Genomic DNA, 24,064 nt, shown 5'->3' with positions numbered 1-24,064 from the left:
ATTCTCTTTATTTATCCGTAATGAGATCATCATTTGATTATTGGGTTTAATCCTCTTTGGATCTCGTCCTTAGTTTCCCCCGTCACCCTTCATACCTCCCTCCTCGTGTCTCGGGTCCGATCGCCACATAATACGCAATTCGATTACTCTCGCCCGCGTTATCTTCCCCCCTGTCCCCGCAAAAATGCTAGTTTCCGTTCTTCGCCCCTTCGCCTACGAATTCGCAGGATCAACTATCGGCACGAACGAACAGCGCTACGTACGAAAATAACTCCTGCATCGCGCGAGAATGCACTTGTACTTCGACGTCGCTATCCCGTCGTTGCTAACCCTCGCTTCGTCATCTGCGGCAATCACAGTCATAATTTATCGATAGCACGCAATTCTCGACAAACAGCAATGAAGCGAATAGATAGGATGGTCGATTCTCTTATCGATATCGATTTAATCAATAGATAGGTAATATTTAAGAACCTTTTTTTGGAATCAACCTTCCCAATTAAAGATCTTTTTTATATAAAATTTACCCGTTCGTCCCCGAGGAGGGATGAAAAGGCATATAGTAGAGAGCAACTATGACTCATCAACTCAATCATTATTATCATTATCAATTATCACAATCATCTGTATAAAAATTATTATAAAATCAATCCATTATCATCATTATTAATTACAATTATTAATTATCAATTATCAACTACCAAATAAATCATAATATATAATCAATTATCAATTATCAAATTAATCAATTAATTAGAATCATCAATTATAAGGAAATTAGAAGCACGCCGCAGAAGCAAATAATTATCACTACTTTCATCGTCATGACCAAAAGATATCAAATTTTATTTGCAGTCGCATGGTCCCTCAGGAACCGATCAAAGTCGATCAAGCGCATTCTCGCGTAACCGCGCAACGTAGGCGCGAAATACAAAGATAGACAATATAAAATTACAATCATATTATCGGAGTGGATGTTCAATAAAAGAATGTTTCGTCTTCTCGACGCGCTCTACCTCAATTAAATCCATCATCCGATGACATAGAGAGATCCAGAGTACCGTGGACTGCCTCTTCTCCTCTTCCTCCTTCTCGTTCCTCTCGAAACGATCCGTCCAGAGGATTCCATACAGGATTGTCCGCGATCGCAGACACGGAAAGAAGTGCTGGCGGTCCGTCCATTTTCTTTTAATTATAAACCCCCAATATCCCCGTTCTAGTCGTCGACGCAATCGACGATCGAGCCCGTAGGATTACCCAGAACGGTTGGACGAAACCGGGCGCCGGCGCATCTATCGCAGGCGGGAGACGAGTCTCCAGCCGAGGTATAGAGCCACCGTTGCCCAAAGGGTCTCTCGTAATGGCGTCGGAATCAACAGCGACAGCAGGCTGTCGGTGGATGACGAGTTGCTGTTGCGACCGTTCAAACCTGGACCGATCACCGGTAGCGTCGATTTCTCGATCTCGGCGTCCTGCAACAGTAAGCAGCGACATTCATCGCTCAGTATTGTTTGATACCTTTGTTCAATTCTAACAGAATGAAATCTTGTTCAATATTTCGAGTATACTGATAATCAATTATTAATTTTAACCCTCCGCCGACAACAATGTATTTTTAGGGAGAGTACGAGTGTAAGATAGAAAAAAATGTGTTCACACACACAAGAGTTGCATATTGATGACAAAGTACGTAGACAAAATAAAATAGACTTAATAACGATTAGATTGCAATATCGTTAATGCGTGTCTCTGTGAGAATGGATATTTAAACGGTAAATGGACGTAACGAGACTTCTCCGATACTCTCGCGAAGATTTGGCGAAGGCGACCTGTCGTAAGTTTCTTCTCGTAGTAGTAGATCCGGGGAGTGAGAATGGTATGGGAAGGAACAACGGTCGATGTGCGGGGTTAAGGTTCCTAATTGGGAGTGTCCTAATTGGACGGAATTACCGACGATCCGGCACTCTCTTGCGGCTAAGCCTTCAACGAAAAGAAAAAAAAAGAAGGAAAACGCGACACGGTCGTTTTATCGAGTCCCTTTACTCTGACGAATTTACACGGAGGAACAGCGTTGTAAGAGGGGAAATATCGCGTCGCTAAAGTCTACAACGTCTCTCAGACTCCCTGTTTTCTTTACGAAAACCGTTTCTCGCGCGCAACCACTCGCGACCTGGAAAAAAGGTTCAATTAAAGCTTGCTTATTAACAGCACTAATTACCCAATTAACTTCCATTCCGTTGCACTGAATACCTACGACTACCGGTATCGGTAAAGTCGCCGCGTCCGCAGTGCAGGTTTTCGTGCCGAGAATCGTATAAATCGCTCGCGCGCAAAAAGGAATTCCGTTAGGATGTACTTATAAACGATACTTATTACCCAATTAGTTCGCGATACTTTCGGATAAGGCCGGTATAATGATTCCGCGTATTAGCTGGATCGCAAGAATTCTGTGTTAAAACAAAAAGGCGAAACGCCTTGCAACAAATTTCTTGCAAATTCGTTTGCGATAATACTCGTAAAAATTCATTATTCATACAGAAAGTCTTCTTTTACCATCATCGGTTCAACTTGTAATTTGATGCAGGTTAACGTGTAAGTTTACGCCGAAATAATTCGATGTATTATTTTTTGTAAAATACAGATATAATTTTTCCCGAGCAAAATATAATACAAGAAATAAAAAATCCATTACATTGATCTAGCAAAAGTCTGAGAAAATTATCGCAAATCTTGATAGCACGCTCTTGTAATATCTCGCGTGAAAGAACGATCTCCTGCCGCAGGACGATTAACTCCGGAGGGTTCCCTTTGTTTCTCCATTCTGCCCCGCCTCCCGTCGACGTTATCTCAACTTCGACCCGCGACTTCCGATTCCCGTCTCGTCTTAATCCACTCGCCGTGACCGGACGTGCAATAATAAACGCCCGGGGAAAGCCCAATCACCAAGGCGGTGGTAGGCTTTTATGGGATGACCATAATATCTGGGCAGTGTTCGACCCTATACGAAGGAGGAAGAGAGAAAGAGAGGGAAAGAGAATACATGTTCTCTCACACCCTTGCAATCACGCACGGGAAAAAAACATTCGATTCGTCGTTGGCGCGTATATAAGCGCGCGAGAGGAAAGATTATCTTGGATGTGGATAGGGCGGAAAGTAAGAGGAGTAGACGAGAACGTCACATTAAGGGAGAATTATGTGGGAGGGCGCGAGAGTGCTGCTTGTGGGAGCGTTCTGCTCGTCAATTAATAGTGTCCCTTCCTCACCGCGGAATCGCGCTTTGACGACTGACACTGGGGTGAGTACCGAGTCGCCGCGAAGGGCGAAGGGACGTGATCAACGTTCGTTAATGTCTAATGCGTACGAGGATCCCCGATCGGCCACCTGCGACAGTATAATCGAGACCACGAGATGGACTTTCTCTCTCCGCGGACGTGTCGTTAGCCTCTACGTGTATGAACGACCACAGAGATATCGCCGTGACGCCGTTTTATAACCCTGCAGTCCGGAAGAGAACGCACGTTCGAGCAATACGATTGGCTATACACGTCCTTCGTGTGCAAATAGAAAACTATTTTATTTTATGTCAAAACTATTTTGTAGAAAGTGAAATACGAGAAGTGTCTCTTGCCGATCAGATCAAATCGATAAGATTAAGCTTACATGAAATGTTTTTTTAATTAGTATTTTAATGCGAGAGGGGAAATATCGCGATATACCCTTTTATACATTTTTTATACGCATTCGATAAATGCCAGAGATATATACCTATGTATGTAAATTAGAATACACGGTGTTGTACGTTCACACAAAGAAAATTGCGTCGTCACGATACGTGAGTCAATTCTCCGGATTTGAAAAAAAAAATAGAGGAAAACGAGGTCGGCTATCAATGACAGTAAAAACATTTCACGCACAAAAAAAGACCACTGCGATCAAAAGTACACGAAAATACATGAATGCAGATTAGAAAGCAAATTGCAGAAAAGACGCAACGCACTCAGCTTTATGACGAATGAATTGTAAAATGTAAGTTTCCCCGTGATTGCTCGTACTGCCGACCGCAACCAATTCTTCAATACGCATCGCGAAAGGAAAATCAATATATTGCATTTCCGCGCTTACGTGCGAGCCATCGATACGTTTGCTGCACCGGCAAAAACATCGAAGAAAAACAGACAGACAATTGGAGAATAAAGTAAGAACTCCCGCACGCCTGTCTCTCGATTTATGCATCGCGCAATCCCCGAAATAAATCAATTTACGAGAGAGCGGTGGGATAATCACCGCGCCTATGAGTCAAGCGTACAGCGCTCGCGGCGATTTATCGCGAATTGTCGGTCGACTGGAAAAAAAAATATCGACAATTACGCACGAGCGGCTTTCGCGAGAGTACGCGATGCGAGCGATTAAACCGAACGCTCCTCTAGTCCTCTCGCTCTTTCTTTTTCCATCCTCGTTCCACCGTCGTCGGGGACTTGCGCCGCGGCATGATAGAGAAGGCTTACTTACGATCGCGAGCACTACTGGCAAGATAGATTATTGTGCAACGTAATTGCGCGGTTTGCCGTGGAAACGGCCAATCGCCCGGTTCTAAGGTTTCGCCGAGGTTTCGCCGCGAAGATTAAGTAAGAAAAAGCCGATGGAAAACAGAAGTTGCGGTCGGCTCGTTCGGTATCTACGTGCGACGCCGCTTACGCCGCTCATGCGCTCTCCAGTTTCCGCAGCCATCGACGATAGTAAAAGTACCGTCGTAAAAATCCAATGCACGCGGAAAAACGCATGTTACGCTCGATTGTTTGGTCAATCTTATTTCTTGAAAGATCAATCTCGTTTTTAAAAGTAGATAAACAATTAACTTCTCATTAGAACTGTTAATATCGTTGCTTACGGCCGATAATAACTAACAATTAAACGTCGATCATTGGTAATTAGTACGGCTACACTTGCATACATGATAACTAGTTGCAGCCTGGAGTTACCGTCATATTGCAGAAATTATCCGCGACTTTCACTATTTTTCACGAGGCGCAGTTGCTTATCAAGCGAATCGTTATTATTACTGTTACAGGTGTCTCGTTAAAAAGATGCATGAGTATTATATAAATTATCGCTGCCTCGTGGGGCGAAATCGCACAGTGCGATATTTGCGCGGTGCGATATAATAATTTTCCCGTTTCCAATAAAACGAGGGAACGGCAAGCAGGAATTTCCGCGAGTGCTGCACGCGTGACAAAGCGTTATAAATTTGCGCGCAGGTTACGCGCAGTGGTGCAGCCGTGTTCCGCGAGAGGAATAGCGGGAGTGTGCGGTGTGTCGCGGGTACATGTCGCATACATATCTACCAGCGAAGGTGAAAATAAGACGTAAACGAGAGTTAAGCGGTTCGCGTGCAACGAGCATAAGCTACGGTTCGAAGAACTATCGACTTTCTTGTATCGGCTCCCCTCCCCTCCCTCTTTTAGCAGTGGTTCGACATGCTTTGCCCTCGGCTTGCGCCATCGCAAAAAGATCCGTTATCTCGCTGCGCGATGAGGGTATACTAATGTATCAATTTGCGCGTCGGTCAGATCGTTTAAACCACTACGGATAAATGTCAGACGAGCGCGCGTTTCGTCACGAGATCCGTCTCAGAGACGCGTGTACGTTAATCCGTCAAGTATAGTGTACTTGTTGTCGAGTACGCGGAAACAAATTAGATCGAATCATTTAGGAGCTTCTAAACTAAAATTTCGACAAGCAAGGATCTAACGTGTTCCGTGAGTAATGAGTTTTGTAGAGTGTACGCAGTATGTATCGGCATATGCCCTCACGGGAAATTGCCTGACTTCAATTTTCCAAGCGATATACGAGGAGTTGGCTATTTCGCTGTTTCTGACACGTCGAAGTACTATATCCCGCGTTTTACGAGCGCGGCCACTCACCCATAATCCTGTATTACATAGAAACGCGAGTTACCAGGTGTATAACCCTCTCTATCCGGAGGTCAACGAAAACACGGCGAGAACGCGTATAGCTATTCGATTACCGTGCAGGTATAAAAGTGACGATCGGCCGAAAGGCTAATCGAAAGAGCGAGATAGACAAAACGTGGCGAGGTAGGAGTGAACAGGCGGTGGGCGGAGGGGGAGAGCTCCGATTGCACGAGATAATTGAAGATAATTTTCTCGGCCCGTGGCCACGGCTCGTGCTGCCATGCCCACTTAACTTTCACGTAAGGGGATGTGGCCACTTAGCCGCTACATGCTCGCTTACTCTCCATGCATATGTAAAGCACCGTGCCATCGGTAGTTTCCCGTGACTATTGCGCGCAGAGGGACATGGGAGACGAGATCGTTTCCGTCACTTGCGACGTATTTCCGGAAATCTGCGAAAAGCTTGTTAGACGTGTTAGAAAAGCCGCAATTCAATGGCGAGCACTTTGAGAACTATTCCTACGCATTTAGAATATAATCCATTTTATTGTTAAATAATTTTTCGCGAAAAGCAAATTACTTTTATTGTGTACGTTACTGAAGGATGAAATAATTAAATTTCAATGTAAATTTTTTTTAAGACGATATAGATATATATGACGAGATGTCATTAGTCACAAGGTTAGTACGTCTTTTGATCCGCGAACGATGTTGCTAGGGTGATATTAATCTGACATTTCAATTTCTTCGAGAAGAAGAGAAAAGCGTGCACCCTGTTGGCTCTAGGAGATCCTCTATCCGTATTATCAGCAAGACGCTTCTCGAGTTACCAAGTCGAGGAACTGATCGGTGTCGGATCTCCTACGAACAGGCGAGACGAAGAGATTTCTTCAATTTCACGGGTCTGTTCGCCCCTCTTCAATTACCGGCACTTAACCAGCAATAATTAGACGTTCCGGGATTGGGTATCACGCCGACGGACCTTTAAAGTGGATAAAAGCGAGGCGGAATAAAAGAGAAATGGCTCTTTCCACCTTGTTCATCTCTTACTATCTTTCTCCCCGTCTACTTTCTCTTCTTCTTACTTTTCCTATTAGTGTCTCATCCTGCTGCCATTCACTTTCTTTCAATCCGCAACCGCAAATAAGAGTCATTGTAAAACCGAGGGGAATTTTCTCGTTCATCGATACATATTTGATCGAACGACCCTCCGTAGTCTTTTCAACGAAGGAATGAGTATCTCGTAACTGTCGCGACAATAATCGGAAACTTTCCGCATTAACTATGCCCGTTTCTTTCACGTATTACAGAGAGCCGGATGAAACGACTCAGCATAATATTGATCGCGCAATATGTTTGTCTTGACTAATAATAGACAACAGGAAATTGCATTCATAATTGGATAAGCGTTTGAAATTTAAATATTCAAGAAAGAAGGATTGCCTCGTCTCTCTAATGAGTTTCCCATTTTTAGAAGAGAGATATTCATAATTAATCCGCAACATGGATGATAGGTATTACTTCTTTTTAGTAAAAAAAAAAAGCGAGGAATATAGTCTCGCATATATAGAGTGTCAATCCATCAAAATGATATCATAGACATGTTTCATTACTGCATTAATCTCGAAGATGATGACATCGTGCACGTTTCTATGTTCGTAATATATATCTTCGATTCGCATTTCTCTATTTATTCGCCAGCCAATTCCCAATCGCCACTTTCTTTCTTCCGCGAACAAGAAAAGAACCGTCGTAAAATACCAGAGAAGGACCATATCAGTCCGCGATACATATTTGATCGAACGACCACTACGAGAGGGAAGGAAGGGGACGGGTGGAGTTTTGATGAAGTGCTAGTGGCACCCGGGCCATACACACGGGGGGCAATACTAGACGTCTCGACGGTGGTGAGCTGATATTTATTGCACTCGTGGGACATCGCTGGTACCCTGATATAACTAAATTCGCGTTTATGACCCCGCAACGACGATAGTTTCTATCTTTCTTAAAGAAGAAACACCTTTAACTGCAAACTCCATCGTGGTGAGGCGCCTAAAAGTTTCGCGGCGGAATGAAAGATATTCAATCATTCATGGCGCTATCAAATCCTGAATATCAGAAGAAAAATCTGGATACTAGTCTATCTCAAAATCGATACTCGTGAAAGAGTATCGGTTCATCGAGGTAAATAATGTTACAGATTTGATCAGATTACATTAATGTAGGAATTCTGTGAAAAATTCAGAGATGATAAAATACTCGAATAAGTAAAGAAAACGTTAACTTTAATTATATTGGATTGAAATATTTTTTGGATTCGGTTATGTCTTGAAAAAGTTTACACAGATCCGCAGAGTATCTATAACATTCACAAAAATAAAGGACACGTATACGTTTATGGAACTTGTGATATAATTTGTAAATTAAGCGATAGGAATTTAGGGATTTCGAGGGCGAACAAAATTTCAAACTAACCTTTCGGAGGACTCTTTGTCGTGCATTCGTGTTACATTTTATAATACTCGCGGGCACAAGGGCAACTTTATGACAAATAAAAGCCTTCATGGGGAAGATGAAATTGCGATGCGTGGAGTGAAAAGTTACATGATGGCTTTTGTGTGTGCAAAACGCGTGCCGTACAATTTTTACGCATAGCGTTTTACACCTGTACACCTCTTACCATAAACGCTTCTGTATTACGCCATCAGCTGTGGTACCGACGACGCGAAGATAAAAGCGATAAAACGGTGCGTGTTGAAAATTGTCCATAACCCGACTCAAAAATAAAACCTAATCTCTAATAATAAATGAGCATGAAACTTGATACGCACAGATATTTATAGATACTATTTAGAATATTGTAATCATTCTCGATATAAATACCGTTATATTAATGCAATTGAATCGCGAGGGAGGAATGCATATATTATATTATGGAAAAGACGCGTGACTCCACATTGAGATCCGCAATCTGCATTCCTCCCCCGCTACTCGATCGAATCGGAATTGCGGATCTCAATGCGAAGTAACGACGCGTGACTGGCATGTAACACTGACCTTGGTCCTGCACGCGTGGAAATCACCGGCGATGTTCCTGAGATTGGCACCCACGCTCGTCCACGACTGCCTCTCGTTGAGGATCAGGCCGAGGTGGCAGCGGCAGGTGGTACCGTTGCAGTTGCTCACCTCGGTCGGGCCCGTCTCCATGACGGAGCTCTCCGAGGCGAAACGTCTTCGTGGCCGTGGCCTTGGGCTCGGCAACGGTGCACCGTTGCTGTTGACGTTACACTCAGGGAACTGGAAGGTCGCGTCTCTCATCGGGCTGCTAGGGACAGAAACTGTCACGTGGGGTGACGGCGGTGGTAGCTGATCCACGGCCGATTGCACCAGGTCTGGTAGCGGCAAGCTCGACAAGTCTTCGACGTTGCCGGGCTGCAGCCAGATCACCAGAGGTTGCTGAGACCCAGAACCGGATCGACGCGGCGCCCGATCTATGGAACAAAAGAGGAAAACTCTTTTCAAGATTCGTTCTATAAAGATTTTTCTATTCTTTGAGTGTGTACGATACGAAGATAATCGCGAAACAGATTGCTGTTATGTTAACGTAGACGGAAGTCGAGAAGAAGCGATGATTGGATCGATCGGCTGGTACGTCATAATTAAGAGATTCTTTCGTCTCGAACACATTTATCTGACAACAATGTCACGTGATACTTGAATTAACGATGACCGCGATTTTATAACTACCGTCCGCCAACGAACGGTAATAACATTTCCCGCTCGTATCGCCACGCTTCATAACGACAATTGATTACACGCAAATTACATTACACAATGGCAAATCATCAGTGACCGGAGTGTGCTGAGACGGTTACTTCGCATAGCGAAGTATATAAGATTTAATGCCACTAAGTGCACGCTGCAAGGTAACGTAGTCCGAATATGGCAAGAACGACATTGTTGGGTAATGATCGTTTTAAAATTTATATTGGGTGATCCAACAGCCTTCTCCTTATAGTTTCAACATTTATGCACATTACGAGAGAATACCCTTGGGCACGTGCAACTTCTTTCTATTTGGATGTCGTAAGAACTTAGGTATGACATTCGCTCCAATTTCTCGGATAAGCGATTAGAAATATTCTTATTCGAAATAAAAAGATATAAAAATAAACTCCTTTAATTAGAATATAAATCTGTATCAGAATTATATACATGTGAGTGTTTACAGTTTCTTTGGCGTGAAGATCACGTCTGTTAAACTATTGCGCATAAGGTTTCTTATGTCGATCGTGATACAACGACATTGACAATCGTAGATATTGATAGGCGTCAGGCCTTGGAATCAACTGTTCCAAGCTCGACAAACATATACATCAATATCTACGCTTGGAAAACGTGCGTTATCACCATGCGCCACAGCAGACTGCCTGTCTCCTGTCTGGATATGTATGCGCGTTTTTATTTACCGCGGCTACGATTTCGTAGAACATTGCAGTCCTTCAACGATAAAGTCTTGACGCGCTGTCTCCCGCTACCAAGTGACACGCTTTCCATTGCGCTTATGTCGTCGCTTGTTTGACGTTCAGATATATCTTCCTCTTCGCTATCATGTCATCGACTAGCAGTTTTATTAAGCGGCCACGTCATCCCTCCTCTGGTTCGAGAATAAAAGAATCCTAATACTGTCTGATGCAACCGAGTTATAATTATATATAAATAAATATCGCTTCATGATCGGAATCGGATATCAATCGTGCAAGCTGACGTCATGCTTGCTTCTTACAGATAACCGAACGCATCGAGAAGACACTTGTCGCGTGTTACGAAACATAAATCACGATATCATGCTCCTGTACTCCGCGGTTGCAACCTTGAAAGCGCATCGCACGACTCCGACCGCAGTGAAAGCGGCTCCCCGCGGAAAGGCGCTCATCGTACCGTAGAGTTCCAGAAACATTTAGATATGGCCACTTTTCATTTCGCACCGTGGACGTCGTACAAGCCATGCGTGACAAAATAACAATTCTACCACGCAGCCTCGCGGCTGTCATTGTCTCGTCTCCTCCTTCTTTCCTCTCTCTCTCTCTCTCTCTCTCTCTTTCTCTGTCTTTCCGTCGTCTTCCCGCGCAAGCACACGTGGTTGCATCCTTGACATTTCGAGTAAACGTCTATAATGGCTCGGGGCTCTTTCACTTGTGCAACGGCACACACATCGTCATCGCCTGCATTCGATTAAAGCCGTCGCGAAATCTTCGTTGCTGCAGAGCGCTGCAACAGCAGCAACGGTCGTTGCAACTAAGAAGGATAGAGAAAGAAAGAAGGAAAGAGAGAGATACTGCCAAGCGCTCGCGCGCTTTCCACCGCTTGCAAAATATATGCGTCGTAGAGATGCAGCATCGACGCCCCGTTGGCTTTCTACCTGTTTTTCCAGTCAAATGTCACTCGACGGTTCCCGCGTGAGAACACCCGCGCTCACGCTGGAACCTTTACGGAGAGAGATTTATAATAATCGAATTCAATATTTGTTATGCCAAACTCGTGATGTTGAAGGATTTATGTCTTTATAGTATGTGCGACTTTACGTACGATTTTACAAAGAACTTGGCGATAGTTGTCCGTAATTCGGAGTTATATATTTGTTTCGAAATTTGTTTCTAATCGATTTGTTGGCTGACACGCGAATATCAAAAGCTATAATCTTCTGTTGAAAATAGCATATAGATTATATAAAACTACATTTATATTTTAAGAATTATCTAATTTGAGAATTTCAAGGAATATTACAAAAGTCTTGAGAGAGACAATCGATTTATTACACGTTTCTGCTTAAATCAGCGTTATCAAAGAAAAGTTCGACGAAGCATTTCCACTTAACAAAAAATACGTGGTGATCTTACTGTCGCAGTTTTCCTATTACCTTTGTTCAACGGCGTATACCGAAAAGCTCGTCATAGCAAATCACTGAAAAGGGTATAAAGTTCCAACGCGGCCCCGCGCGCCCCACGACGCATAAAAGGCGAAGGTTGCCCCGCGAGCAAAAAGTGCATCGCGCACGTGGCCAACACCCGCATGCACTCTTCGTGGTCTCGTGTGTGCACTTCGGTGTGTATATCTGGATCGAGCTATGTTGCACACTCCAACGGTGGAGTGGGATAGAGACGTTGACCGACAAAGAGAAAAGCACAGAGAGCAGAAAGAGAGAAACGCGGCATGTATAATGTGTTTACGAGTATATGTATGTGGGTACATATATATATATATATGTGTGTACGAATGAGAAAGAAGCAAAAAGAAAGAGAGAGAAATAAATAGAATAGGACGCGGAGGGAAAGGAGGAAAGATCAACAGTGGGAGGAAGAGCGAGAGGGACGGAGACCGCCGGTAGCATATGCGAGCACGTGAGTCACATGGAGCGCCCTTTGTACATAAGTGCAACGCAACTTGTTACAGTGTACGTATGTAACGGCGGGGGCCAGTTTTAACTGTGTGGGTGTACGCGCGCGCGGCCGTGTTTCGCGATTGTGTGAGCGTACGCGAGCGAACTGCAGTGAACGCTGAACCGCACAAAGAACCCCTCTCAAGGCCGTGCCAGAGCTGCACAGCGACGCACACGCACGCGAATGCGTAAAATGCACCTCGGCCGCTCGCGCGCTCGCTCGCTGCCGCACTTTTTTTTATCGCGCTATTCTTTTACACGCTTTTCCGGAACAATGGAACTACGAGCGACAGATATACGTAATGGTAATTGTAACTACGTCGTTTCGTATATTTATCGGAGCTCGACCGTCATTTTGCTATTTCGGGAAGGCGTCGATCGCACGTCGATATAAGCGTGTCTCGCGATGTCTAATCGGTCGAAAACGCAGATCAGCATTCTTTTAAATGCGACGTTTATATCATTCGAAGAATTCTTATGAATTTTCTTCTATTTGATAGATACATTGAGAATGAATCACGTTTAAAAAGAAATGACGTTTAAAAAGAAGAGTACCAAATAAATATATCTTAATATTTAGTAAATATATTATATTTGGCAAGATTAAAATAAAATCTGTAATACGACTCATCGCTAATGAAAATGTACGTATTTAATATTAAAATTAATATTTTTTTTAGAAGTACAGCCGACAATTTGCGCGCATACACGTCGCGGCAAACGTACGTTTCAAGCAAAAGCCCTGGATTTCCGCAATTTACTGCAAATTCAACTCGGGTAACGTGAATGTATATTTGGTTTCGGATTCTCTAAAGCGCGCGCACCACTTGAAAGGTTACACGTAACGATGCGCAACGTGGATCGATCGCGAAGCGAACAAAAAGGTCGGTCTGGCGGGCCCGCGGCGCGTACATATACACGTTGTTGCATTTATAACTGGTTAATAAGAAGCGTCATTATCTACCGACAATTTTAGCGAGCTGACAATATTACCATTATTGCGATACCGCGCAATCGAAATGCTAAAAAATACACGTGCTGCAATATATTGTTGCGCCAACCGCGCGCGATTACGACGCGGGCGATATTAGGCACGCATTTTCTATAACTAATCGTCTTGCCCAACTCGATTGCACTTGAGATTAAATTATTCTGCCGATCACGATTGAAGATTGAACAGCATTTCATATAATATAACCGATATCGAAATAATGTCGGGGATCGAGTAAAGTAAGATTATGCATTAATTTGATTTAAGATTAATTATTTTTGAAAATTTTTAAAACATATACATGGCTAAAAAGAATTCTGTGACACACAGTTATTGCTTCACTTTGTGATTAAGTCGTTCTGTCGATAATTATTGAGACTACACGATATTTTTATATTTGAAAAGAATATAAACTTAGAAATATGTAAATTTACTCGTTCAAAGCGATGAAAGCTGCTGCTTTAATAGAATACATTATTAATTCAGTAATGCAGATTGTAAATCATGTAATTAATTAATTGTCAATACGTCTCGACTCTGCTGATGAAGAATTATACCATTAAACGGTGTCAGACAGAATCGATATGCGCGCGTTAGTAGTACGATTTTTAACCGTTCTCATCTTTATTCACGATTAATTTATTGTTTATTGATGAGATTAAGTCTTTCGGCAAAAAAACTACCGAACAAAAATTACAACAATCGCCACGACTGTATTTCGGGCGGTTCGTAACTTCTTGTACAGTGGGTACAATTTCGGCATCGATTCGGCGCAACTGGATCACAATTATTAGCGCAACGGTCGCTCTCGGCCACCGTCATTATTCCGCGAGTCCTCGGTAATAATCGGACGAGTTTCATAGCGGGCGAATGTGCGCGCGGAGCGGAAATCGATTCCTCGAAGGGCGATTCGCCGAAGAAGTAACGATCTGCGGTACAATTCCTCGAGCACTCCAGGACACGTGCGGTGCAGAATGCGTTTCGTGAGTCGCGAAAATTAAATAAAGTACCCTCTCCTCCTCCTTCCATCCCGCGCGTCCGTTGGACTCCCTCGCAATTGTCTCGTTCTTTTATCGCCCGCTCGCCTCACGAGTCCTCCGTCACGGTGCTTCAACCTCCCCTCCCTTCCCCTCTTCAGGCCTGATAAATTCGCGGAGCGTGATTCGTGCCCATCGCTCATGCATGGAGGTAAAGACAAAGCAATAAAAGAGCGTAATATTTATTCGCTTCGTGTCTCACGAATTGTCCCTCTTGTTTTCATCAACATTAATTTTTCATGCACTCGCGATTGAAGCGTCTCGATTTTTTTTTTATGTTTGTCATCTTCGATGCTAACGTAAATTTCTGGAATTTATGAGGATTATTTTATCGCTTTTCTCGTTACGAGTGAATTCAAACGATTGCGAGTGTTTATCGTCTCATCATCCTCAGCATGTAAGCGAACGCTTATTTTCGACTCGGGAAGAGCGCACTTTGCAAAGTGTCGAGCGCGAAGATCGCACGAGGGCGAGCTCAGCGCATTAATCAGCGTGGTATTTGGGAACCTTGGGGGACTAAGCCTTCAGTTAGCTATACTTCATCAAAATGCACAGAGGATAACGTCAACAGGCTACAGGGGTTATTTTTAAAAATTACGTAGAGCTTTAATTAAAACGCTACACGGCGCCTCTTTGACCGAATCACGTGTTAAGTTATTTGAACAAGTGACGGAATTGATATGATGCAGATAGCAAGGAATGAAGGCAAGAAATATGTAAGGTAAAGAGTTGTAAGCGCGTGAAAAGAAGAAAGAGAGAGAGAGAGAGAGAGAGTGATTTGTTCCGCGGCGTGCACGAAGGATCCCGAGTGCACTTGACTTTCACGCTCGATGAAATTTCGATGACCGACCGCGATAAATTTATAATATGCGTCGGTGCAACCGCAGGCGCAAGAGGAGAGCCCGCGTAGATAAAATCTGCCGAATTTCATGAGCCGGTGGATACGCGTGCCCCTATCTGATCCGGTCTACCAGAAACGCAGGGCTTCAAGGGATCGTAAAAATGCTTTACATTGTAAGAGAAGTGGCGAAGTGGATATCCTCCGTATGAATATTAATGATTGCAGGTAGTTAGGAGATTGCCAAAATTCGCAGAGAGCCTGTTGACTACCTCAATCAGCGTCCTAATTAACAAACCGGAATGACGCGCCTACCGAAGATAAATATTCATTTGCGAGATATGAACAACGCTCTCATTAGTTGCGAGCACGTCCGTAATAAATAATTCAACGAATAAAGAAAATTAGTTCTGTATTAATTTATTTAGATATCACGACAATAAAAAATTGTGTCCAAGTTTGTTAAAATACTTTTACGCTTTATAGTTCCTCCGCTTAGTATCACTATACTTTACATATGTATTTTACTTACGTATGCTGGTATTATTAGCATCGTAATGTGTATTATACTTATGTAATTACAATAACTTATTTAGACATCATTATAAAAACTAAAACAATAATATACAGTGAGTAATAAAAGAACAAAAGAAATGCAGACTAGTAATGTTTTATTACTATTCTGATTAATTCGATATTACGTAATTCTAAAGTCCAATGATTACTTCTTTATACCGATCATCGACGCTTACGTAACGATCAATGATCATCGACAATTAATTAAATGTCTACATCTATTCGTCGTGCGGAAACCGCTAGAATGCGCGTTTATTATCGTTTATCCGACGTTCTCTTTCGCGCGTACAAAGCTGATTTATCGACGTTTAACGAGGCGTCTCCAACAGAAAAATGCGAAAGATCGGAAAGAGAAAAGGAGAAAGAGAGGGGGGGAGAGAGAGAGAGAGAGAGAGAGAGAGAGAAATTCGATAAACTCGAGAGGCAAATAGATAAAAAGAAGCGACGTCGCGCCCTCGAGTGTCTGCCTTGCGACGAGATAAAGCGCGGTTTATACGCGACGATAACGGATCGCCGATGAGGGCAAGAAGGACAGAAAGAGATTGGAGTCTCCGTCCGAGTGAGGGATGCGATGAATTTTTGAAGAATTCTGTCAATAGCAGTCGCTCTCGCAAGTATGAATGGCGGGAAAGGCGGCGGTCGCGGGAGAGACCAGGCAGTCTACAATGACGAATTCCTTTCAATATTTCATAAGGTCTATAGACTCGAGTCACTGTTCTCATCCCGACGGCATCGATCGCTCGTCTACTAAGTGGAATATCTTTGATAAATCAACCAAGTCATAGTCGAAGTTTTCCTGCTTGGCTTGTCGCCGACCAAGATGATTCCTTACTTGTTTTCCACGATGTGACATAATATTATTAACAATATAATTAACAATTTCTATAATTATATATATCTATAGAATTTATTAATGAGAAATATTCGAACATAGTTTCAAGCGTGACTTCGACCTCTTTACTCCAAAATTGTGAGCAGCTGTTACGTTGTTACTGTGATAATATGAGACAGTTTACGAGTGCGTTTATGTGCGTATGTATGTGTGCGTGCGTGAAAGAGAAAGAGAAAGAGAGAAAGAGAGAGAAACATAATATGAAGTTCAGTATCAAGTGCGTATCACGTTACAAGTCACCTGATCTTTCTCGTACCGAGAAATCAAACTCCTTCGATTAGAGAGATTGTGATCATTCGATTCGTCTTATCGAGCGACTAGTGGGAAAAAGGCATGAGAGGGTTAAACAAGACGAACTCCGTTCGTTCAATCATTTCGGGAATCTGTTCGGCAATCGGTGTTTCGCTGATACGAGTATACTTAAATTTTGTCGTATCAAGGGTATTTCGTGTTAACAAGTTAATCTGACTCGTGATAAATTCCGAGTAAACGTCTCATTAGAGTATACGCCCCGTCCGGATCGATCCTATCTTGAAAAAGGGCCGAAGGAGGTGGTCGCCTTAAAATAGATTTTGGGACGCGCGCGTAATCGCGATTGCCGCACTCTCGCGAGGCGTTCGTTCGCGCGTGAGCGCACGAGATGACGAGGGGGAAGTTTTCTGCAAATATTACAAGAAGACTGCGTTGCGCGGTGCGGGAATGCCCACAGCTGTTCCTATAAATAACAACCCCCGATTTGATGCAACCACGCGAGTGCTCGCCGCGGCAATTCTGCATCTTCTCTCGCGAAAGCGCGGCAACTATGGTTATTGACCCCCGTGCAACGTGCACGCGGCCCGGCACTATTTCCGTTCGTGAAATAATGGGTCCGAGCATCGTAACGTGTGATTTAAACGCGCGCAAGATAGACCAAGGAGTCCTCGCGTTGCTCGACGTGTATATCGGTACAATTGCACAACGGAAATTATTTCTTCAATATTATTCGTGTAAAATGACTGAAGAATATTGATTTTCTTACTTGTCTTTCGATGACATCTGTTGTTCTAAATTTCTTATCTTAATCAATTTCATCATTTTCGAAAAAGGTAAAATGTGCATAATTTTATTTTGATAAATTTTTTTTACATACAATTATACGTGTTGATGAAAAAATGGATAAAAACTCTAAATTGGATTAAACTTTCAACATTCGGAAATCGACCGATAAAGTATAAAATGATGCGATTTGACTGTAACGTCGAGCGTAGTAAATGAAAATTACGCGAATGGCGGAATAAGAGCAACGTGCGTTCGCATTAAAACGATGTATTACGATTGAAGATTTGATTATTGCACATGGCACGGGTAATTACGTTCTACCTGACGCACGGGCTTTATTCGCGGCGAGCAAAATGCAATAAAATATATTATACAATGTGAAGCGGGGGATTTATCCGCGGATTACATTATCCATCACGGTCGAAAGATTAAATCTCCATAAATTATTCGTTGTACCAACGATATTCATTAACGACGCGCGGTTCAAATAGCCGCGAAGTGTTACAACGGTAATGTGCGGTAAGCGTTACCGCACGCGCGTATCTCTACCTCGAAATATATTTTTTACGTAAAATTATATTATTGTAACAATTTCTATAAGGACTTTTCAATCGAAATGATTAAACCGCAGCGCAGTGCGGTTAAATAATGAAGGAAGTAAATTTCCTTACATTCAATAAAATTTCGATCATACAGTGGCTGATCCACTTGTTAGAATCCAATATTAAAGATTTATAGTTTCAGGCAGATTGATCGATCGCGCGACAGCAATTTCCTACATATATTGCGATAGCGTATGCCGTAATAACGTTTTTATTGGGTAGAAGATCGCTCAGAATCACTCCGCGCCTTATACCGAGGCGCTTCATCGGGAATTGAGTACCGGCTCTTGTGGATTTTCTACTTGATTTACAGAGCGGCGAGGCGTACGCTGGCGAGAAAGGGAGAGAGAAAGAGAGAGGAAGATAGAAAGAGAAAAAGAGAGAGCAATCGATGATGTCACGCACTTGCGGTTGATAGCCGCAATCTCTCTGCGAGGTGCGCCGGTACGATCGACATCCGAGATTCGGACTTGGTCGCGGCCGAGGCTGCGTTGCATCGCGTTTTATAGCGCGTTTTACTGCGTGTGCTGTGGCTGACCAGTGGTCTCTCTCTCTCTCTCGCAGATCCTCCTCTCGCTTCTCCGGTCTCCTCTCTTTTCTCTGTAAAGGAGGCACGACCAGCGGAGCAGGGTCATGGCCGGACATCGTCTGCCATACTCTCCCTCTCTTTCTTTTGCTCGATGCTCTACACCCACACTACATCTGTTTTACTTGCGTACAATCCATTCTCCTTCTTCTCGCTGCACTCTCGTAAAGTTGGATTTTACTGTGCGCCGAATATGAGCCATCGTGATCTCTCGAGAAACATCTTGTGCGTCTCTCCACGATCAAATAGATTTGTAAAAGACTTTTTTAAATGAAAATCACGAATGTAGAAACATTACCATGCAATTTACGATGGGATGTGTCACGACGTATCTATTTTCTAGAAGCTATTATTACTAGAAGATATTTTCCAGTTGAAAGTATTGATATTGTTAGAATTTCAAAAAATAAAGAAAAATTAATTTATGTCAACAATAACGTAAATATTTATGACATTGTACGAAGGATAAGGTCGATTAAGTATTGATATTGATAGGAGATTGTAATAGCTATATAAGAGTAGCGAAGCGGTTATGGATATATAATAGCTTTAATACCAGAGTGAAGGATTTCAAGTTTGAATCTCGATAGGCTTTGTTATTTAATTTTTCCGTCTCTTACAATATGGAAGTTACTTGAAATTAAATTGTGAAACCTACATTGTAGATTTATTTCATGAACAAAATATGAGAATTTTGCGATCTTTCAATTATCTTTATTTCAAAATTAAGAACACATTTTAGACGCATTTTAATCAAATTAATAAAAATAATAGTACTTGCTGCTTTTTGCTGATGTAACATTTGCTAGAAAGTTACATCACGCGATATTGTTATATTAAAAAAAATGTACACACACGCAGAATATAATATATATATGTATATATTGCGGAGAATGCCAGAGTGGTTTTGCGGCTTTTGTCGCGCTATCACTTTTGACGTCAAAGGCGTACGCTCGAGGCATTGCGCAAAATTGAGAATCAAGGTGTCCAGAACTCGCTCCTTGGACCAAACGAAATGTTTCGACGATGATTCACAGCGGGACAATGACCTCGATTAATGATATCATTTTTGTCAATATGGTGTAATATCGAGAGAAAATCAAAAGTCTCCCAATTTTCGGTAATTAACTTCTTCGAAATAAGGCACTTGAAAAAAATACAACTATTATTTTACTTATCTTACATTTGCAAATATAATTGAATAAATATATAATAATTTAATATAGTTAACTCATTTCAAATTTTACTTATATTTAATAAAGAATAGATTGGGAACACAAGTATTAGTTACTTTTAAGTATAGTATTTTTGATGCTAATTTTACAATAAGAGTGCAACTTAATATCTTCGCAACATACATGACGTTTTCCTTTCTCTTGAAGAGGCTCGTATGAATTATTTGCGACGCGTAAGAAATTAATCATTCTGAACACAAGAATTAAAATGTCACGCGCGGACCTCTCGCGTGTTTCTTGCGCTGAGCCGAATTGTTCCCCATCGCAACCACGTGTTGCACTACAGAATTCTAGCCGAGATGCTATCGACCGACTTTATTCCGCTTACTTATCTCAATCGTCAACGAAACATTTTCAATGATCAGATAATTTTGAGGTTCTAAATAGCATTAGCAATTAACAATAAAGCTAATACTTTGGTTATAAAATCGTAATGATTTGTGAATAAATCAAGGACTTTTTATTCCAATTTTTATAAACTGAGCATTTATTTGAGCACACAATTTTGATTATATAATTTTAATTTCATAATATAAAAAATAATATTCTTAATATATATAATAACAGACTTCTGTCTCATTTCGCTTATTTTTTCGTTCGCTTTTTTGCGTTCGCTTGCTATTTTATAATACGTAAATGTCTAAACAATCTAGTCTAAAAAAGTCGAAAAAAAAAACACATGCTGAGCTTTATTTCAAATAATATCGCATGTTATCATCAATAACGCGACTAACAAATATAAAGGGATGATGTGATTCATCATAATCTTTTATATCACATTATAATCGCCATCATAAATATCAGTAAGTAAATCGTCTTTCACGATTATCATTAGTCTCGTCATTATACTCTCGGTCATTATACTCTTCCAACTATCGTATCGATAAATCTTGTCCATCAATACATTCGAAAAAATTAAATCAATCTAATTTTATTCTCACAGTTGAGAATATCAATATCTTTTTGAACTCTTTTCGAAACTCGCTATCAATTTCAAGATTATCGCAATGACCTATCGATTATCTCCGATCATTTTATTATTAATCTCGGAGCGAGCGCACGCTCGGTCAAAAACATGTTCATACATGGGGCAATCTGTCAATCATTCCTCTATATTTTGTCTATCTTCCGTCTCTTCTCTATCTCTTTCTACCAAAAAGACTAGGTATGGATATCTAGCGTAAATAAAGTTTTCGCTTACATAGAGTACATTATCTAAAAATGCGAACAACTCACGATTTCGCGACGGATGGTGGGCGTTCCTGCTCCGGAGGGCATTGTGCAGGGTTACATACAGCTGATACATCAGCTGCTCTTCCGACGACGTGTTCTCGTCGTTGTTGGGCAAAAACGGTATCGCCATGGTGTCTTCTCTCGTCTATTCTACGATCGGAGCAATTGCGTACAGTTGTAGCCCGAGTCCAAGCTCGTTACCACTCCCGCCTGGCCCGGAGTTGATGCACTGTAACCGAACCAAGCAATGTTCTGTTGTTGAGTTCACTGTTCACTGTCTACGTCTCCACTTTTCAAAGACCCCCCCCTCCCCCTTGTTCGGAGTTTCTACTTGGTCTTGTTTTGTAAGTCGTAGAATTGTGAACGCGTTAGAAATGCTGCACGTGAACAGTTTTAAGTTTACCGGCTCTCAATGCTCAACATCCCGGATCGCACGTGGCGCGCGCGCACGCTGCGGACCCTCCGTAAATGTTATTATTCTACCCTTTCAGACGATTCTCGGAACAAAATTTTTTTCGAAGTTCTGATGAAACTGTCCATGCATCGAACGTTCTCGAAACAAAAAGGGAAAAAAAAAGAAAAAAAAAGAAAGATCACTCTCGCTTTAAGACAATCACCTGCTGAGAACGCGTATGAAACTTGTCCTTCGTCACGGTTGTCGATTGGCTGCTCGAATGCACTGTCAATGGAGCACGTGCGTCAGAATTTTCGTGACTCTGAGAGAAATTTCCGGAGCACGGACGCGTCGTGATCGTCGCGTTCAATGTCCCCGCAGTTGTCCGGTTGACGGCTGCACCAGTTGGTTCACGTCACTCGTAAAGATGTAACACATACAGGGGGGTCGCCCTATGGCTCCGCGGATCACGAGAGTATCTCGCGCGAACGGTCACGTGAGGTGTTCCGGAAAATTTTCGGGATTGCACTATGACCGATCGAGATTAATTCGATAATTGCACGAGCAAATAAAACACCGCTGGCCACTTAGGCGCAATATATCACACGCGTGTATTTGAGCGGTGCGCGTACAACAGGGAGCGGTGAGAAGACGAGAATACGAAGCGACACGAGATCTCGACTGAGCTCAGGATAAACGAGAAACACGTCTGTTCTCCTCGAGGTCTGGTGTGGTAATGATTCTGTGCTTTCACAGCCACGGTCTGCACGTTCTGCCTCACGGCAGCAACCGGCTCTTCCCTCACTCCGTTTTACCCGCGCGACCGATTGGTCGAACGGTGGGGGTGCGTGCGCGCGCAACCTATGACGAGGAAATAAACTGGCGGTGAGGGTAGCCGATTTACTTTGGGGTGGGGAACGCTCGGGGAGCGTGACAATACATTGTCTTGCTCTTCGGACGCTGCGAGTGAGATCCGTTTGAACGCTAACATTTACTGCAATCATGTTTTTGCAATCGTCAGACACCACGGCGTATCCACGTACGAAGAATACTCTAATGTATTAAGATATTGCATCTTTAGACTATGAACGTTTACGTTATCAATAAGAGATATGTGATTAATAACATTATGAAAAAATATTAAATAAAAACAGATTTTTTTTCTTTTATCCTACTTTTTCTATCTCAATCTTAGGTATCAAAAATTTTTCAGCGTAAAATCTATCATATAAAATATTTTATAATATTTCTCTTTATGATTTTCGCTCTCTTGAACATTTTATATATTTTTTTTTTGGCTTTAATTTTTCTACGACTTTTCATGCAGTAAATGTTAATATGAGAGGGACTCGATTCGCGCTTGGAAGACGCAAGTGCAACTCAGTGGTGCGCGCGACACAGTCTCGGGATACAGCGGAGCGTGTAGCATGTAGCAATGGGATCTCGACGAAGGAGAGAGTGAGAGGCCACGCACACGAGCATACGGCGCTCGCATGCACCTCGGAGCCGTAAAGGCGCGTATGACACGACAAAACGACACTCGAGCGCAACTGCGCAGTTTACGCGACCAAGTACGAGCTCCGCACAAGGGTGGGGGTGCAGCCGCAAATCGCAAACGTTTACTTTACCACCGTTAAAATTAAACTCCCAAGAAAACTGAAGAAAAAAAAAAATGTTACTCTCGTGCGAGATGTATCTTCGTTTCTCGTTCTAATTTTAATTATCCCATTTTATTGATTCTCAATTTTTTTATATTAACAAAATTCTTCAATATTGCAAAATATTTAAATGGATACTAATCTTGATTCGTGCAACGATAAACTAATCGGTGGCATTTTCTTGATAAATATTAACGCGATGCTATCTTCGATATCGTTCACTCGTTTATAGGTGATAATAATAATAACAACAGACGCTCGAGCGATAATGAATATCAGTCTGCAGTGTCAAAGATCAATTTTATGACAACACGTCGAATTAATGAGCTCGGACATACTCATAATTAATTAGGAACGGATGAGCGAAACGAACACGAGACAACTTGCAAATGCTTAATTTCCAGATAATTTGTGACGATGCGAACGATATTCGCGGCATCGCTACGATTAAGTTCTTTTTTTTTTTTTGTACAATCGATGAATGGGAGAGAAAACGGAGAAACAAGAATACGATACGTTGCCATTGCGCGCGCTGATTCATGATGCATACGATGCACCGTGCGCCGGCTACACGAGAGCGCGACTACATAAATAAATATGAGCATATTGGCTTGCACGAGGGCGTGCACGACG

General features: G+C 42.3%; 1 protein-coding gene across 2 annotated transcripts; it reads right to left on the bottom strand.

The window, feature by feature from the left end:
* Positions 1–792: 792 nt before the first annotated feature.
* LOC108765116 (uncharacterized) lies at positions 793–22,490 on the bottom strand. Of its 2 annotated transcripts, XM_018513680.1 has the most exons (4): positions 21,997–22,490; positions 21,383–21,608; positions 8,970–9,403; positions 793–1,472 (listed from the first exon to the last, which is right to left on the bottom strand). In XM_018513680.1, exons 2-4 carry the CDS (start codon positions 21,507–21,509, stop codon positions 1,293–1,295), a joined length of 741 nt encoding a protein of 246 aa, XP_018369182.1. In that variant the 5' UTR covers positions 21,510–21,608; positions 21,997–22,490; the 3' UTR covers positions 793–1,292. The 2 variants fall into 2 exon arrangements, with proteins under 2 accessions (XP_018369182.1, XP_018369181.1); XM_018513679.1 differs by having other exon boundaries at positions 21,383–22,490.
* Positions 22,491–24,064: the final 1,574 nt, after the last annotated feature.

The sequence above is a fragment of the Trachymyrmex cornetzi genome, unplaced genomic scaffold, assembly GCF_001594075.2.
Source record: "Trachymyrmex cornetzi isolate Tcor2-1 unplaced genomic scaffold, Tcor1.1 scaffold47, whole genome shotgun sequence".
NCBI classification, from domain to species: Eukaryota; Metazoa; Arthropoda; class Insecta; order Hymenoptera; family Formicidae; genus Trachymyrmex; species Trachymyrmex cornetzi.
Note: the sequence above shows the minus strand (reverse complement) of the source record. Positions and strands in the feature narration are given on the sequence as shown.

Coding starts and splice junctions, on each gene's coding strand:
- LOC108765116 (XM_018513679.1), bottom strand. CDS start 21,509: ATGGCGATACCGTTTTTGCCCAACAACGACGAGAACACGTCGTCGGAA. Junction 9,404..21,382: donor CCACCATCCGTCGCGAAATC/GTGAGTTGTTCG, acceptor TTTGTTCCATAG/ATCGGGCGCCGCGTCGATCC. Junction 1,473..8,969: donor TCCACGCGTGCAGGACCAAG/GTCAGTGTTACA, acceptor TTACTGTTGCAG/GACGCCGAGATCGAGAAATC.